This window comes from Dermacentor albipictus, chromosome 1 (assembly GCF_038994185.2).
Source record: "Dermacentor albipictus isolate Rhodes 1998 colony chromosome 1, USDA_Dalb.pri_finalv2, whole genome shotgun sequence".
NCBI classification, from domain to species: domain Eukaryota; kingdom Metazoa; phylum Arthropoda; class Arachnida; order Ixodida; family Ixodidae; genus Dermacentor; species Dermacentor albipictus.
Genome location: NC_091821.1, coordinates 500910620 through 500927126, shown reverse-complemented (window position 1 = coordinate 500927126; position 16507 = coordinate 500910620). Strand labels below are relative to the sequence as shown.

Genomic DNA, 16507 nt, shown 5'->3' with positions numbered 1-16507 from the left:
TGTCTGTGTTGTTTCTTGCGCTGGCCAAGTCAATTCGAAGATGAATCAAGACTAGCTGGCCCGGCTGTCGGTTCTGTTATCTGTTAATGAACAGCTAATGTTGTGAAAACATCGTTTTCAGAAAAGAATTTGTACAGCGAATGGTATATTTGCATTTTCAACAGGAAAAAAAGGCGGCAGATCCCATGCCCTGTGGCAATCAATGATATGCGAAGCAGTGTGCGGGGAGCCTAGGAAGTTAACGAAACGATCATGAAAGCTCCAAGGCCTAGGCGGCTGTTTCATGACCTACACGACACGCATGTCATGGCATTCATGTCATGACTTATCTTTTGTGTTCGTCATGCACTCTTGTCATACTATACCCATTTTGGTACATAACGGACGGACGGACGGACCGACGGACGGACGGACGGACGGACGGACGGACGGACGGACGGACGGACAGACAGACAGACAGACAGACAGACAGACAGACAGACAGACAGACAGACAGACAGACAGACAGACAGACAGACAGACAGACAGACAGACGGACGGACGGACGGACGGACGGACGGACGGACGGACAGACAGACAGACGGACGGACGGACGGACGGACGGACGGACGGACGGACGGACGGACGGACGGACGGACAGACAGACAGACAGACAGACAGACAGACAGACAGACAGACAGACAGACAGACAGACAGACAGACAGACAGACAGACAGACAGACAGACGGACGGACAGACAGACAGACAGACAGACAGACAGACAGACAGACAGACGGACGGACGGACGGACGGACGGACGGACGGACAGACGGACGGACAGACAGACGGACAGACAGACGGACGGACAGACGGACGGACGGACGGACGGACAGACAGACAGACAGACAGACAGACAGACAGACAGACAGACAGACAGACAGACAGATACTGTGAAAGTTGCAAATTTTCGCAAAGAAATGGTTTCCATTTAGAACTAAAGAACGTTTAAATTTCTGCGTTTCTATTTCTTTTTTTTGCGTTAGTTACGCCATAATTCTTTCGATCGCAGTAACAGCTTCCAGCAAAGCACCGCCCGTGATTTCTGTGTTTTCTTCCGCTGTCCCCAGCTTTATTTGCTGTCAATATGATATGCACCGCAAATAGTTGTCATACAGGCTGCAGCCAAAAGCGGTTATTGATTGTGCGCCGCCAAGCTACACCTAAAATATAAGAAGCCCCTACCAGTGACATGGTAGATTGGAATAAACTGCCTTCGCACTCAAGGGGACGGTTGGTTTCCGAAAAAAATTTCGCTCCATACTTATTGGATCTGCTATAGCTTGTAAACGACGCGAAATTGTGCATGCCAGTGTTCACATCGTCACCCGACAGCGATCGACGCATGTGATCCGTGTTGCAAAACGCTACGTACTCGTCACCGCTGGCGATGAAGACAGCGTGAATTTCGTCGGAGGCGGGAGAGCAACAGTGTGCCTTCGCGTGTGGATCTCGTTCGGAGGGCCGAGGGTTTCGACGTCGTCATCATCTGGAAGGTCGGTAGAGGGTGTCAATTAGAACAATATGTGTCGTGCGTTACTTGAACTTCTTACCTAAATGCTTTCGCAAGTTTGCCATAGTTTTCAAAATTTTTCTCTTTACCATTTTACATTCGGCGTGCCGTCAGTTAGGATTCTCGGCCTTGTGCTGTTGGTCGTTCGTATCGATGCTCCGTACGTCAATGCGGATTCAAATATTTCTTCCATCTGCAGATTATTCAGCTGTTTATGCTAATTGCCAAACCCTCTGACTTCAGGATTTTTCTGCGTGACTTCAGTAACGTCTAGGCATATGACAGTTGGCTAGTAAAATGAACATCATAATGCTTTTTTACATACGCGCAGTGAGGATTTTTTCGTGAATCTCAAGTCTTTCGAAGCCCAGTGCGGACATCATATGATACAAGACCGGAAAAGAAACCTTATTTTAACGCCACTCGCCGTCACCGCCGAGGCTTAGGCTCCGCGCGTACGCGCATGACTCGTACCACAACGCCCAGCGACCCCGTAGAAAGACTGACATTACAGTCCTGCTAATATGAAACTGGATGCACGCACGTCATCGCAATGGAAAGAGACGAGTCTACGATAACCAAAAGTCTAAGGAAGCATGTTCTTGGATTGCCACACAGTGCTAGCCACACTGTCAGTCGCAGTGCAGGGGCCATAGTCAGCACATAGTGGCAAATGACCAAGCACCATGTCCACGCTGCAAACATTATCGAATCGGATATGACATGGGTCTACACAGAGGACATCACGCTTCCACTGCACTAAAATAGGACTTCGCGCCGATAATCAGGATGCTTAATACGAGTTCCAACCGGTGAAACTTCCCCGGTACATACACGAATCCGTCCGGCGCATACACCGACGCGAACCATCACCGTCGGCACCCTATGGATACTAGGACACTAGGCCACATAGACATCTCGTGTTGTGGTGTCACACGTGACAACCCCCGTGCTTCTACTCAACCGGGATCCACCTGCTGCAGTCAGGTGCACAGTAAGCTCATGCGCAAAGCAGGTCCCATGCTGCACAAATGCCCCTCACCATATACGAGGCCCTGCCACTTCAAAAAATGAGTGGAAAGGGCGCCTGTATCATTCACCGCACGGACCCTCGCTCCCTGATACCTCTGTTGACAATAAACAAAGTCCCCGGAGTCATCCCATTGTCCTCTCCGCCTAAAATGTCCCTCTTTCACGCATACATACTCTTTTTGCTCTGCCTACACGGCCAAAACGTCCTTCCACTAAGTGTTTTAGCAGTACGTTCATCCATATATGTCAAGGACTCACTCATTCTGTGCACACGAGGCGCCAGAAGAGCTCCTATGGACCACTGTGCAGCTCGTCCAACAAGTGCAGAGTGAGACATGGTACTTCCGCAGAGGTCTGCACCAGGGGCCGTGTTGAATAACGTTGACTTCTTCTCTCAGGTTCCTTCCAACCTGATTAACCCAAACTAGTCATCACAATGCGACTGCTTCACTACACAAATCGTCTCATGGAGCGTTTGAACTCAACGCTTGCCGACATGTTCATCACGTCGCTCATATCGACGCACACTGCTCGTTTCACGCGTACGGTCCCTACTTTTGTTTGTCTGTGTACTTGTTCGTGTTGTGCATTATGACTATATTCCAATCCATGTAGCTCTCTATTATTGTTATGTACGTCCACGTCGAGCGTAGATAACATAACGGTGTCGTGCCTTATATGCAAGGTTCGCTGACACAGCAGGACGCTACACAAAACCACATAGCTGAACTTCTGAGAGCTTTTGTACGGCAGTCAAGCTAGCTGTGATATGCTCGAAGCTATGCTGCCGAGTGTCATCGACATATATATCGGCCTACATCTCGCCCACCTTGCAAATTTCCCCCTTTGGGACTTGCTCCTATTGCCACTTGCCAACTTGGCAACTTGCACACTCTAGCCCTTGTAGCAGATCTCTCGCGGTCATTGACACCTCCACGAACTCGAACCAAGCATACGAGTGAAATTACCATCCACAATCAAAAGAAGTTATGCAAGCATGCTTCAGAGGTTACGACTAGGTGTGGCCATCACTCGGCGATACCTACACCTTATTGGCCGTACACAGTCTGAACTGCGAGGCGTACGAGATACTCGAGAGAACATAACACATATTCTGCGTTTGCCCACAATATGCCATGCAAATACAATCATTGCTACATTTGCTTACCAATCAACCTTTCTCTGAAAAGGTTCTGCTGGGACTCGGCCACATTTTTGTCGGCGCGATATTGTAAAAGCTCTAACCAAAATTTTCTACGAGAGTTGTCTAGATTTGAGCCTTTGGGGAGATTTTGCTGTTCAAGTTCACTCAACGCCATCTTCACTCTCATCAGCACTTCGCTTCTTCTCTCTCTTACTCCCGTCTCCCTTCCCCAATGCTGAGTAGCGAGTCAAAATTTTGATCCAGGCCAACCTCTCGGCTTTTCTGAATTAATAAATGTCTCTCTCTCTCTCTTCTCTTTATTTTCGCATTGTTCAACTTCACTCTGGGCGCCCAATGGCACCCATGACCTTCAACGCGTACCATTGCCACCTGCAGAACATCTCCCTTCCGCTGAAAGCGCTTTGCTTGTTACCGATACGTGTCGAACGCTATAGCCTCGCCACTCTGGCACGACACTGTTCGGCATCGTTTCCATATTCTTATGGCTACCACAGTCCACATTTTCGGACACCATTTCTGAAGTCAAGTACTCCTGAGCAATAAATTGCGACACATTAAAGTTGCGCTTTCGTGCGTGAACTATGTTTTACTAAACTTAAAAAGTGGGAAGCCATATCTTGCCTAAGGCGGCCGTTAAACAAATAAAGATAGCTCCAAGCTCTCGCGCAAATCTTTCCGTCCGCAACCATTGTTCACATATGTGGATGCTTTTCATGAAGCCAAGTACATCTCAGCGAAAAATTCCGTGTGATTGAAATCACGTGAGATTGCCACCCTGCACCATGGTTTAACCTGCTCCCAAACGAACGCGGCATATCTCGGTTGTGGAGCTCGTTAAAGAACTGAAAATGGCTGGAAGCAGCTAACTAGATCCTTTCACGGCTTTTGTGCACATACTTGGGCACGGCATTTGGGCTTTAAAATGCTTTTTAGTCAATTATATGGACACTCCAAGCGCATTTGTGCCGTCACCTTCGCCGTGAAGTTCTGTATAAAGTCCAAGGGCAATAAAATCGTCGCTGTGCGCCGTATGCTGCATGTGCGAGTGAGGGTGTGCGCGAATGAGCCTGCGATCGGGGCTCAATGTCACGCACGCAAGTGAGGAAAACTGGGAGCAAGCGCGCCGTCTTACGTCGAGCGCAAGGTTCCGGGAAGAGGGGAGGGGAAAGCGTTCAAAGGGGCCCGCGCGCGTGCCCGCCCGCCCATGCCCCTACGTTTTGAAAACTATCTGCGACTATCTGCGACGGGAACAGAGCGCCCTCGTGCGCTGTTTTCGCTTGCGCTGACGCGAGACGTCGCACGAAGGCCAATTCGATTGCTGCTGCTGCCGGGCTTCCTCGCTCCAGCGTTTTGACTGCGAGTTTCCGTGGTCACCGAGTGAAATGTGTTCATATTTGCCTGTGCGCGCGTGACACCATGATTGCTAATTTAGTTAGTATGCCTATCCTTACTAGCTTATACGGCCAATAAAACTAATATCATTACTTGGTGCAGCTGTCCACTAATTTGCTATTGAAATCGATGCTTCTACTTTCGCGTGAAACTGCGACTTTCTTATGTCATTAGTTTTTTTTTTCCTGCGAGCTCCTGAAATACTGTGAAACAAAGTTTTCAGAGCCGTTATTAATTTCCGAGCTTACTTTTTTTTGCAGTAGTGAAGCGGCTATAGTAGTGCTAGTCAGAATAGCTAGCTTGGAGTGTGTAGCTGTCCGGAGACACTTAGAAGGACAGCGAGCAATTTTTTACTGACCGCAGCTGACAGGACGGAAAAAAGAATCTCGAGCCACGACCACCTGCCCGCCCCTGTAGAAGTCTCTACCGAAAGGCGTACCTCGGCAGGCCTAAGCGGCTTCGCCTGCGCACAGGACAAAGGGGTGGCGCACGTGAATATACAGAGCCCAGCTTGGAAGGGGAGCCGCCATAAAAGACTCGTTTTACTTCTCGTCGTGCGCAAGCTCTCGCCATCTTATTGTTATGTGTGATGGAGCAAAAGAACACCAGAATAGTTTTTCTTCAGTGCTAGAATGTATTATTAAATGTTCGGTCTCATTACAGGCATTTATTATACAGAAGGAGGTCTTATAATCAAACACTGCATCGGAACCTCCTTTACAAGAACAATTATGATAGTTAACAACTCAGAGCAACAGTAGCACCCAATGATGTAGCACATCAGCAATAAGGGAGAACCTTAACAGCACGAAATACAGAGGTGATTGCAAAGAAAAACAAGGTTTAGCAATCTCATGGTAGCAATAAAATTGAAAACGAAAATAGCAATGATAACAACAATAACTAATTTAATAAATTAATAAATATGTAATAAGCAGATTATTGACATTGTTACAAGAACCAAAATAAAACGAACAAGAAAACGGACACAATAAGCCTTCTCGTTAGTCTGTGAATAATAAATGCATTTTTAGATTTCTTTTATAGTGCCGTAAAGATCTTGCATTCTTCAGCATGAGTGGAGGATTGTTCCATATTGATATGAAAGCGAAATATACGGTCTGTTTACTATAGTTAGTGCGGACTCTTCCTAAACGAAAATTGATATTTATGGCAAGTCTGGTGGTACTATAATTCATCAGATTAGATGGGGAAAATGTGATTGGTGTTAGCTCATTGTTCACAAATTTCTAGGACGATAAGTTGACCCCGTGCCTTCAATGTACAGAATATTTTTCAAAAGTGTACAAAAGGCTTCACCAATGTCGTACTCTGGAGCATCGTATGTGCTGTCTCTATAATGTAACGTAGTAGTGTCACAGTCCTCAAACCTTTCTTTCCCCATGCACAAATGTTCTTATTTCTCTTGCAATAAATTCGTTTATTTATTTTCTTTCGTTCGGTTCTTTGCATTACGGCCCTCCTACGTCTATCCATTCTTTACTGTTCGTTCATTCAGTTCATCGGTCAGTCGGTCCTTGTCGATATGACGCTCCCGTGGAGCTGCAGAAGTCTTCACTATACAGCTAACACAACAGGTATGCTTCAAAATGATTAGGCCATTCAGTACGAAAAGACGAGCTATCTATGGCGACGGCTTGGCCGGGTTGTCTTTAACTATGAGCGCAGTATTTTTCCTTTTAATCCCTTAGAATTCTTATGGTACTTCATGTAATTTAAGGGGGCTATCTCTCTTTAGAAATGTTTTTTTTCTAAGCGCTTCTTCCCTACCTGGGTCACTGACAAGTCCGTGGTCCAATTCTTAGCGCATTGGGCTGCTGCGCTCAAGTAACAGGGTTCGAAACCAGTCATCGGATCAACTTGCGCCACTCGATCATTATGTGCGAATGTGGGCCGGTCTTCAACGAAGCTCTTTCACGCCGATACGGGTCACTGTAGATGCGGAACTGGGCAGCCACTGCTGTTGGAGGAAAATCTTTGATGGCGAATTGGGGCAATGGGTATGTATCATTCAGTCTGTGCTGGTCTTCAATGAACCTCTTTGATGCCAACTTGGGTGACTGGGTATGTGCCAATATATTTACGTGCGCTCTTCGATGAAGGTGTTTGACGCCTACTTGGGTAAATAGGTGCGTGCCACAGCGAATGTGCCGGCATACAACGGCGAAAAACATCTCTAAATTTTTCCGGTGCTGAGCGGAATCGAACCGACCTCGCAAGGGTTCCTCAAGGACAGCAAGCAGACGAATTTGCAGGCGGCGCCACAAATGCGCTGGGTATGCGCCGCTCTTCAATGAACCTTTTGTCACTGAGTGTCGTCGGCCACTGGTCTTGCGAGAAACGAGGGAGCAATTCTTGGCGTTGGTAGGCACCCGCGCCCCGCGCTTCTCCTCTCGAAGGCAAGGCGTGCCCACACACAAGTGCGAGGGAGGGTCCCGCTCGCTGCACGACGCGTTTCTCGGCGTTCGCGCTCACCGGTGCGCTATGCATTTCGGAAGCCGCCCCAGGCATCGCGGCGGTGGCGCTAAGTGGCGCCGATAGTTCGCAGGGAAGCGCGAAAGACGAACCCGGCTGCAGTACAGGTCTTGCACACAACTCGTTTCGACGGTGGCAATAAGTTGTACATTTAATCAATGCTAATTATCGTCGACAGACATCGTGAGATGCGTTCTGCCAAATTTCTTTCTCATACGATTGCTCAAACATACAGCCTCCTAAAAATGGGGGACATGAAATGCTAACTCCTTTCAAACGACAGCGTGGCTGAAATGTAGCTTATCTTTTAAATTATGCTTGTAGGTGGCACCGCGTTCGATGTAATTCGCTGAAAACAAGCACAAAAGCTCGTCGAGCCACTCACCTTGGACTCTAGACCTCGCGAAACCTACAAGAGATGAAAAAATCTCCTAAGTTTGGTTCTAACAGTACGGCAATGTTGCTCGCAGAGAAGCTTGTATAATAAACACGTATTTTGCATATTAGACGTTACAGTGCATCCTTCTCCAACTAAAGCTATAAGAGGAGCTAACATGGGGCTTTTAAAAATTCATTGCAGTAAATCTCTTCATTCAAGCACTTGCCACGCGTAAAAATATGCGGCTGTGCACAACTTGCCGAATAATGTTGCCACTGTGTTTTTGTAGTATGGCTGGCCTCCTGAACTCATAAGCGGTACGGTACACACTGTTTTCATGACCTGTCAGAAGCCCATTATCCCTATACACTGTGTTGCATTGCCGATTTGATTTTCTGTTACTGTTTTAATTTCTACACACCCTCTTTAAACGTTGCACATGCTGCTCTTCCACCGCATCAAGCAAGCGCTTGTAAGTTAACCTAGTTACATAAGAACGCTAACCAATGATAAGCTTGAGCGTATAGGTACCGCCAATGGTAGTTATACTGAGTCACACGAGAAAATTTAGCATTCTTCAGCTTGACATTCTAACTTTATATTAAATCTCTTGAAGGGGCAGCGCAAGACGACGAAGACACAAGGCAGGAATACACAGGACGGCGCTAAACTCACAACTAACTTTACTCGAAGGCACACACTTTTGCACTACAACCCATAGCCACGTGCTCTCCCATCAATGGCGTCATTATCAGCGGGCAGGCAAACACGAACTCCTGTAATCTAATGGTACACTATGAGGGAGCTTAAAAACCGCCTCACAGTGTGCCATTATAGTGTACCATCGTCTTGCGCTGCCCCTTCAAGATGTTGAACCAGTACCAACTTGCCCAAATGTCGATGCTTCTTCATATTAAATGTCGTTTGTCTTACCTCAGCCATTGGAGTTATGCTTTCACTTCCCTTTAAACTAAGGAAAAGTAAAGTATAGGAAGGAACTAAGGAAGAAGTAAAGAAAGCCTTGGGAGATATGCAAAGGGGGAAGGCAGCTGGGGAGGATCATGTAACAGCAGATTTGTTGAAGGATGGTGGACAGATTGTTCTAGAGAAACTGGCCACCCTGTATACGCAATGCCTCATGACATCGAGCGTACCGGAATCTTGGAAGAACGCTAACATAATCGTAATCCATAAGAAAGGGGACGCCAAAGACTTGAAAAATAATAGACCGATCAGCTTACTGTCCGTTGCCTACAAACTATTTACTAAGGTAATCGCAAATAGAATCAGGAACACCTTAGACTTCTGTCAAGCAAAGGACCAGGCAGGATTCCGTAAAGGCTACTCAACAATAGATCATATTCACACTATCAATCAGCCGATAGAGAAATGTGCGGAATATAGCCAACCCTTATATATAGCTTTCATTGATTACGAGAAAGCGTTTGATTCTGTCGAAACCTCAGCAGTCATGGAGGCATTACGGAATCAGGGTGTAGACGAGCCGTATGTTAAAATGCTGAAAGATATCTATATCGGCTCCACACCCACTGTAGTCCTCCATAAAGCAAGCAACAAAATCCCTATAAAGAAAGGCGCCAGGCAGGGAGATACGATTTTTCCAATGCTATTCACAGCGTGTTTACAGCAGGTATTCAGAGATCTAAATTGGGAAGAATTGGGGATAAAAGTTAATGGAGAATACCTTAGTAACTTACGATTCGCTGATGATATTGCCTTGCTTAGGAACTCAGGGGACCAACTGCAATGCATGCTCACTGACCTGGAGAGGCAAAGCCGAAGGGTGGGTCTAAACATTAATCTGCAGAAAACTAAAGTAATGTTTAAGAGTCTCGGAAGAGAACAGCAGTTTACAATAGGTAGTGAGGCACTGGAAGTGGTAAGGGAATACACCTACTTATGACAGGTAGTGACTGCGGATCCGGATTATGAGACTGAAATAATCAGAAGGATAAGAATGGGCTGGGGTGCGTTTGGTAGGCATTCTCAGATCATGAACAGCAGGTTGCCATTATCCCTCAAGAGAAAAGTTTATAACAGCTGTGTCTCACCAGTACTCATGTACGGGGCCGAAACCTGGAGGCTTACGAAAAGAGTTCTACTTAAATTGAGGACGACGCAACGAGCTATGGAAAGAAGAATGATAGGTGTAACGTTAAGGGATAAGAAAAGAGCAGATTGGGTGAGGGAACAAACGCGAGTTAATGATATCTTAGTTGAAATCAAGAAAAAGAAATGGGCATGGGCAGGACATGTAATGAGGAGGGAAGATAACCGATGGTCATTAAGGGTTACGGACTGGATCCCAAGGGAAGGGAAGCGTAGCAGGGGGCGGCAGAGAGTTAGGTGGGCGGATGAGATTAAGAAATTTGCAGGGACGGCATGACCACGATTAGTACATGACCGGGGTTGTTGGAGAAGTATGGGAGAGGCCTTTGCCCTGTAGTGGGCGTAACCAGGATGATGATGATGATGATGATGATGATGATGATGATGATGATGATGACGAATATCACTCAACTTTCTCTCCAACAAAACAGAGATGAATTACCATTTCATTGATATATGAAAGCGACCTACTTGAGAACTTCCGCAAATTTTCTCAATCTTGTAATACCTAAAAATCCAGCTTTTTGTGCAGTTTCTAAGTTTGCAGAAAGGGTGACCTATCAAGGTAAGCAATCTACCTAAGAACCTGGTGCTTTATGACCACATATCTGATATTTCTGGAATATGTTTCAAAGTAGCTACCTTTTGCGTATCAAGAAAATCCTAATCGATTTGTTTTGCCCGGAGAGATACAGTTTTTTGAGCCTCGATGCCACTTCGGTTATGCAGCGCCAAGCAGAAAACCACTGACAGAGTACGCTGGGCATCTCGCACACCTTAGTCCCGCACTTATCGCCATGTCGCTTGCACCGTTCTTTACAATGCAGTGCAACATCCCGTCAGCTCGCAGACAAAGTATCGGCTGACTTACTGAATATCAGGGCAGCCACGAACGTTGCGACGAGCACTACGATGAGGCAGCACAGACTTTCTTTGACGATTTGTTGTGCCACGACTCTGCGAAATGGTGAGCGAGGTTGCAATAAGAATCACAAGACCATTCTTGAAGTGACGAATCAGTTCCTATCTAGAAAGAAAACTTACATGCACCTGTTTTATAGCGAAGCACTTGCTTCATTTCAAGCACTTTGTGGTAAGCAGGTCAGTTTCTGTCTCGCCTTGCTCCGGGACTCTTATTAAAGGGGTCCTGAACCCCCCCATTCGGCTTGGTGAAAACAGTCTGCGGGTAGCATAAGCTGCTGTGAACATCTCAGCCAAGTTTTCCAGTCGTGCGTGGCGTGTGGAGCTCGCAAGCGAAGCGCGAAGTCATCTTTCCACCAAACAACAGAAGGTCTCTTTTCAACAAAAGCCTGCTCCTCACTCCTTTGGGGACGCTTTATTTCGTAATACTCCCATACGCAGGGCTGCCCAAAGATACTTTGCAATTGTATCATCATACTAATAGAAGATACTGCAGTAATTATTCCATCCGATATGATATTTTCCATTTGCATCTTAAGATACTTCGATAATTTCGCAAATGTCTCGCTATATATCTATATAAGGTAGCAGCAATACGCATATGCACAAACATGTTTGCTTGGAAACTCCCTAACTCCGACCAACCTTGTTTTATTTGAATGAAACGTATGTTAATATCTCAATTTTTTTTCTTTTTTACTCAAAGTATAATATTTTCATTCCGGAAAAATCTATTGGGGTGGCATTACCTGCTTAACATGGGAGCTCTTTATACGCTGTGGTCAGCGGTTCTTGCTTGTCGCTTTTGTAAATGATGAGAATCGCTGCTGTGCTTGCCGAACAGCTAACGGTTCACCATTTAATTACAAGAACGTCAATAAGAAGCCTACCCACGATGGCGCACATACTTCTGTGAAATTTTACCTTGACTTTAAACGTATTGCCGTTTACGCAATATGGGATCACCGGATAGGTGTACAGCAACAGCAAAACTGATAGAGACATTTATTTTGTCGCATCGTGTTTACAGCGAGCATTTAAACTTTCAATGACCATTCATACTCTACTTATCTGCTGGCTTAAAGCATTCGTTACCCACATATTCAATAATGCCCATTTCTTTTACAATTTTCGGTCTACGACAAACTTGCGCAGCCCGAAAACAATTGACACGCATAGTAGTGGCTCAAAGGGTCGCAGGATACCGCCACTATTCAGAGTATTTCGACTTGTAGCCCCAATTACCTGGTGATTTGTAACAGTAAGAAATTAAAGGGAGAGCTAAAAGAAAAAAATAATTAGAATATGGGTTTTTACGTGCCAAAACCACTTTCTGATTATGAGGCACGCCGTAGTGGAGGACTCCGGAAATTTCGACCACCTGGGGATCTTTAACGTGCACATAAATCTAAGTACACGAGTGTTTTCGCATTTCGCCCCCATCTAAATGCGGCCGCCATGACCGGAATTCGTTCCGCCGAAGAGATAAAACAAGAGAAATATATCTAGGTAAAATAGAAAGGCTGTAACGCATCACACAGTCACAGTGAATACGTCAAAACACGATACAGGCGGCACCACTAATAGCTAAGATATTTAAGCATGATGTATTGTCAACTTAGCGACAGAAAATTCAGTTAGAAACTTAGGTGGCTTAGTAGCAGCAGTATCAGTTTGAGGAGCGGAGTCCCGCCAACGTTTATAATTTCGCACGGTGACGTTCTGATAGCTCAGCACAATTCGTTGGCGGGCTAGTTGGTGCGAATCCATGAATACTTTGTTTAGCGCAAAAAGACAGACACAAGAAAGACGACAGGACAAGGCGCCTTGTCCTGTCGTCTTTCTTGTGTCTGTCTTTTTGCGCTAAACAAAGTATTGACGTTCTGATAGCCAGTATCTTGTATCTTAAGGTAAACGATGCATCCTTTCGTGTATCGGAAGTACAGGCACTGATACGCGTCTTGCCAGACGTACCATGATGCAAATACAAGATACCCGAAGAGCGTCTAAGATAGTATTCTGGGCACACGTGAGGCGTTTCTTGGCCCACATAGTTTATTTTCGTCACCCGAACTCAGACAACCACGGGCCCCTTCGAACTTGCCCGGATGTTCTTATCTCCTGCTCTCTGACTCGGGTGCGCGCAGCTGCGGAGGCGCAACTTCGTCGTCGTCGTCCAAACGCTGACAGCTTGCCTGGGAGCCCCTCCCCCCCCTCCCCCTTCTTCTCTAACGAGAGAGCCAGGATGGGAAGGAGCGATGCCTAAGAGCCGTCAGTAGGCTCCGCAGTGGCGAAGTAGACGCAACTGGGGTTCGTAAATCGCTTGTGCGCGAGAAAGGTGCCGCTGTCGAGGAACGCCGGCGCAATGCGGTCGATGGACACGTTGTCCTCGCGTCCGTTTAGCAAAGGACGAGGTGTTCGGGCAGCGCTTGATGACCTTGAAGGGGTCCATCGCGTGGTGGTCGTATTGGTGGTCGGACTGCGTCGTGTCGTGCGAAGATGTATGTGCAATCACGGAGAGCCCGACGGATGAAGGATGGTCGCGAATGTTGGTGCTTTTAATAGGAGAAACGTCTCCCATAGCAACCTTGAGGCGACTGGCATAATCACCAACATCCAACGTTGGTACAAGCGAAGGGTAAAAAAATTGTCCAGGAAGCCTGAAGGTATTGCCGAAAACGAGCTTGGCTGACCAGCAAGACGCGTCAGTCCGCATCACGTGGCGAAGAGCAAGAAGAATAAGTGGGAGATGCTCCATCCAAGGCGTCAATGGTTGTCACGAAATGAGCGAGGATTTTAGCTGCCGGTGGAGTCTCAACCATGCCGTTAGTGATCGGGTGGTAGGCTCACGACTTGATGTGACTGACACCAAGCAATTGGGATATGGAAAAGTGAGAAGTCGAATTGACCACCTCGATTTGTTGTGACGGTCGTGGAAACTCCGCAGCGGCTAATCCACACGGCGATAAAGCCGCGGGCGACTGATATCACTGAGCGGTAGGGCGTCAGGTTGTCGTGAACCGGTCTATGCATGCCAATATTGACACGTGTACTTGTTTATCTTGCTAGGCTTAGCGCTTTTCGCCGCGTAATAAATGTTAGCGCTCAGCGAAGGACGCACCCGCATGTTTAGGAAGTTTCTCGAGTGTTATCGATGGTTTTATCGACTGTGTGTTGCCACAGAACCTTGTGTAATCTGATTATATGCGCGACGCGAAATGTATAGTACTTTCTCGAGTACACGCGGGCACCAGTGATTACTCTGGAACATTCGATGACTCAAGTACAAAGGCTGCAGACGCGCTTGACCGGCTGCTGAGACTTTCGACGATCGCCGACATTCTTCGCCGCTATCGTTGTGCTTTAAGTGTAGCCTGTTCTGGTCACAGGTTCACCCAATAAAGAGTTAGTTTCGCCTTCACAGTTTTGCTACTGGGTTCCACCACGTGTCGATATAGACCAGCTGTTCTTGGATGTGGGCAAAAGGCCGAGTAGGTCAAGGTATACGTGATTGAAGCGGGAATCAGGAGGCCTGAAGGTGCCGAGCGGACTCGCTGTGTGGCCGCAGAGGAAGACATTCAAAAACAGCGGACACTCCCATAGAACTCAGCGGCCTAATTAACAGTAGCGCAACAAGAGGACGGGGTTAACTTCCGGTTTCGGTATAGGGCGCGCGCGTTCGGAATGCTATAGCTGGCACGAGCTATGGCGGCTGCGCTACTCGACGCCTTTTTTCTTGCTTCTATGCTTAATCGCGCGCGTTCTTAGCGCGGAATCGTTTAATTGAAACAATTGCAAACGATCTTTGCTAGCCTCCATCGAATCTGTGCCACGTACAATTTCATGAAGTATACGCAAAACGCCTTGTAAATGAGGAAACGTATATTTCGCTCTATATAAATGCTCGTTCCGGGATTCTTGTGCGTTGATCCAACGTTGTGGCACCAGGTAAGCAGCAGTAGTACCCGTACAAAGCTGCACTGGACGGCGTCAGCTGAAAAAAGTAAATTACGAGCATGTGTCAGCTTGGTACTTAGACCTTATCGGAATGCTGCGTGTAAAGGAAAAATGTGTGAAAGTGGCGAACGGGCGACATTACAAACAAAAGAAATTCGCTTTTACATATATGGCGTCGAAAATACCCGACACATTCCAGCCCGGAGTATAAAATATGAACGTCTGATTTCCAAGCATTCCCCCATTCAATACGGGCATTACTTCCTGCACTTTAATATCGCAAATGCACGGGTGACTGCGCGTTTCTAAAACAGCTTGGCCTGAGCCGAAGCGATAGTACGCTACATACACAGAGGTGGCTACAACACCGGCTCTCAGCCAGTTCTGCTTGCTGCGCTATACTCTTTATACTAAGGACAAAAAAGACACACACCTATGCGCAGACCATGCTAGACGCTCTCGGAATGCCTCCTACTCGCACTCAAGAGAAATGCGTGAGTGGAAAACCTGTTTTAATTCGTTCAGAAGACAGTCTTTTCGACTTTTGGGTTTTTGAGCTCCTCGGCATCATCTTTTGCGCGTTCTGCCGGCGCAAGCAACGCACTCCAGTGTTATCACTCTTGCAAATCACTCGTCGCGTCCTCGACAAGCATGAGCACCGAAAGAACGCATTTGTTGCGGGGTCACAGAGAGCGTCACAAACTTGTCTAAGATTCTTCATCATCATCATCATCATCATCAGCCTGGTTGCGCCCACTGCAAGGCAAAGGCCTCTCCCATACTTTTCCAACTACCTCGGTCATGTACTAATTGTGGCCATGTTGTCCCTTCAAACGTCCTAATGTCATCCGCCCACCTAACTTTCTGCCGCCCCCTGCTACGCTTCCCTTCCCTCGGAATCCAGTCCGTAACCTTTAATGACCATCGACTATCTTCCCTCCTCATTACATGTCCTACCCATGCCCCATTTCTTTTTCTTGATTTCAACTAAGATGTCATTTACCCGCGTTTGTTCCCTCACCCAATCTGCTATTTTATTATCCCTTAACGTTACACCCATCATTCTTCTTTCCGTAGGTCGTTGTGTCGTCCTCAATTTAAGCAGAACCCTTTTCGTAAGCCTCCAGGTTTCTGCCCCTTACGTGAGTACTGGTAAGACACAGCTGTTATACACTTTTCTCTTGAGGGACAGTGGCAACCTGCTGTTCATGATTTGAGAATGCCTGCCAAACGCACCCCAGCCCATTCTTATTCTCCTGGCACTTTCAGTCTCATGATCCGGATCCGTGGTCGCTACCTGCCCTAAGTAGATGTATTCCCTTACCACTTCCAGTGCCTCGCTACCTATCGTAAACTGCTGTTCACTTCCGAGACTGTTAAACATTAGATTCTTGGTTCCGTTTTGTAAATGCTAAATTGCTTGAAATGCGTAGCAGATGGTCAAACAAAATTTCTCACCTTAGTCCCGTGGTGCCGGGTCGAAGTG

The 16507-nt window shown here is 46.9% G+C and overlaps 1 protein-coding gene across 3 annotated transcripts in view; it reads right to left on the bottom strand.

Annotated features, from left to right (window-relative positions):
• LOC135909359 (uncharacterized) overlaps positions 1-16507 on the bottom strand; it is a 146242-nt gene that overhangs the window by 81872 nt on the left and 47863 nt on the right. For all 3 annotated transcript variants that reach the window (XM_070532579.1, XM_070532580.1, XM_070532578.1), the window contains exons 6-8: positions 11015-11100; positions 8020-8043; positions 1412-1525 (exon numbers count right to left, since the gene is read on the bottom strand). In XM_070532579.1, coding sequence (XP_070388680.1) covers positions 1412-1525; positions 8020-8043; positions 11015-11100 — 224 coding nt within the window. The remainder of the gene's footprint in view (positions 1-1411; positions 1526-8019; positions 8044-11014; positions 11101-16507) is intronic.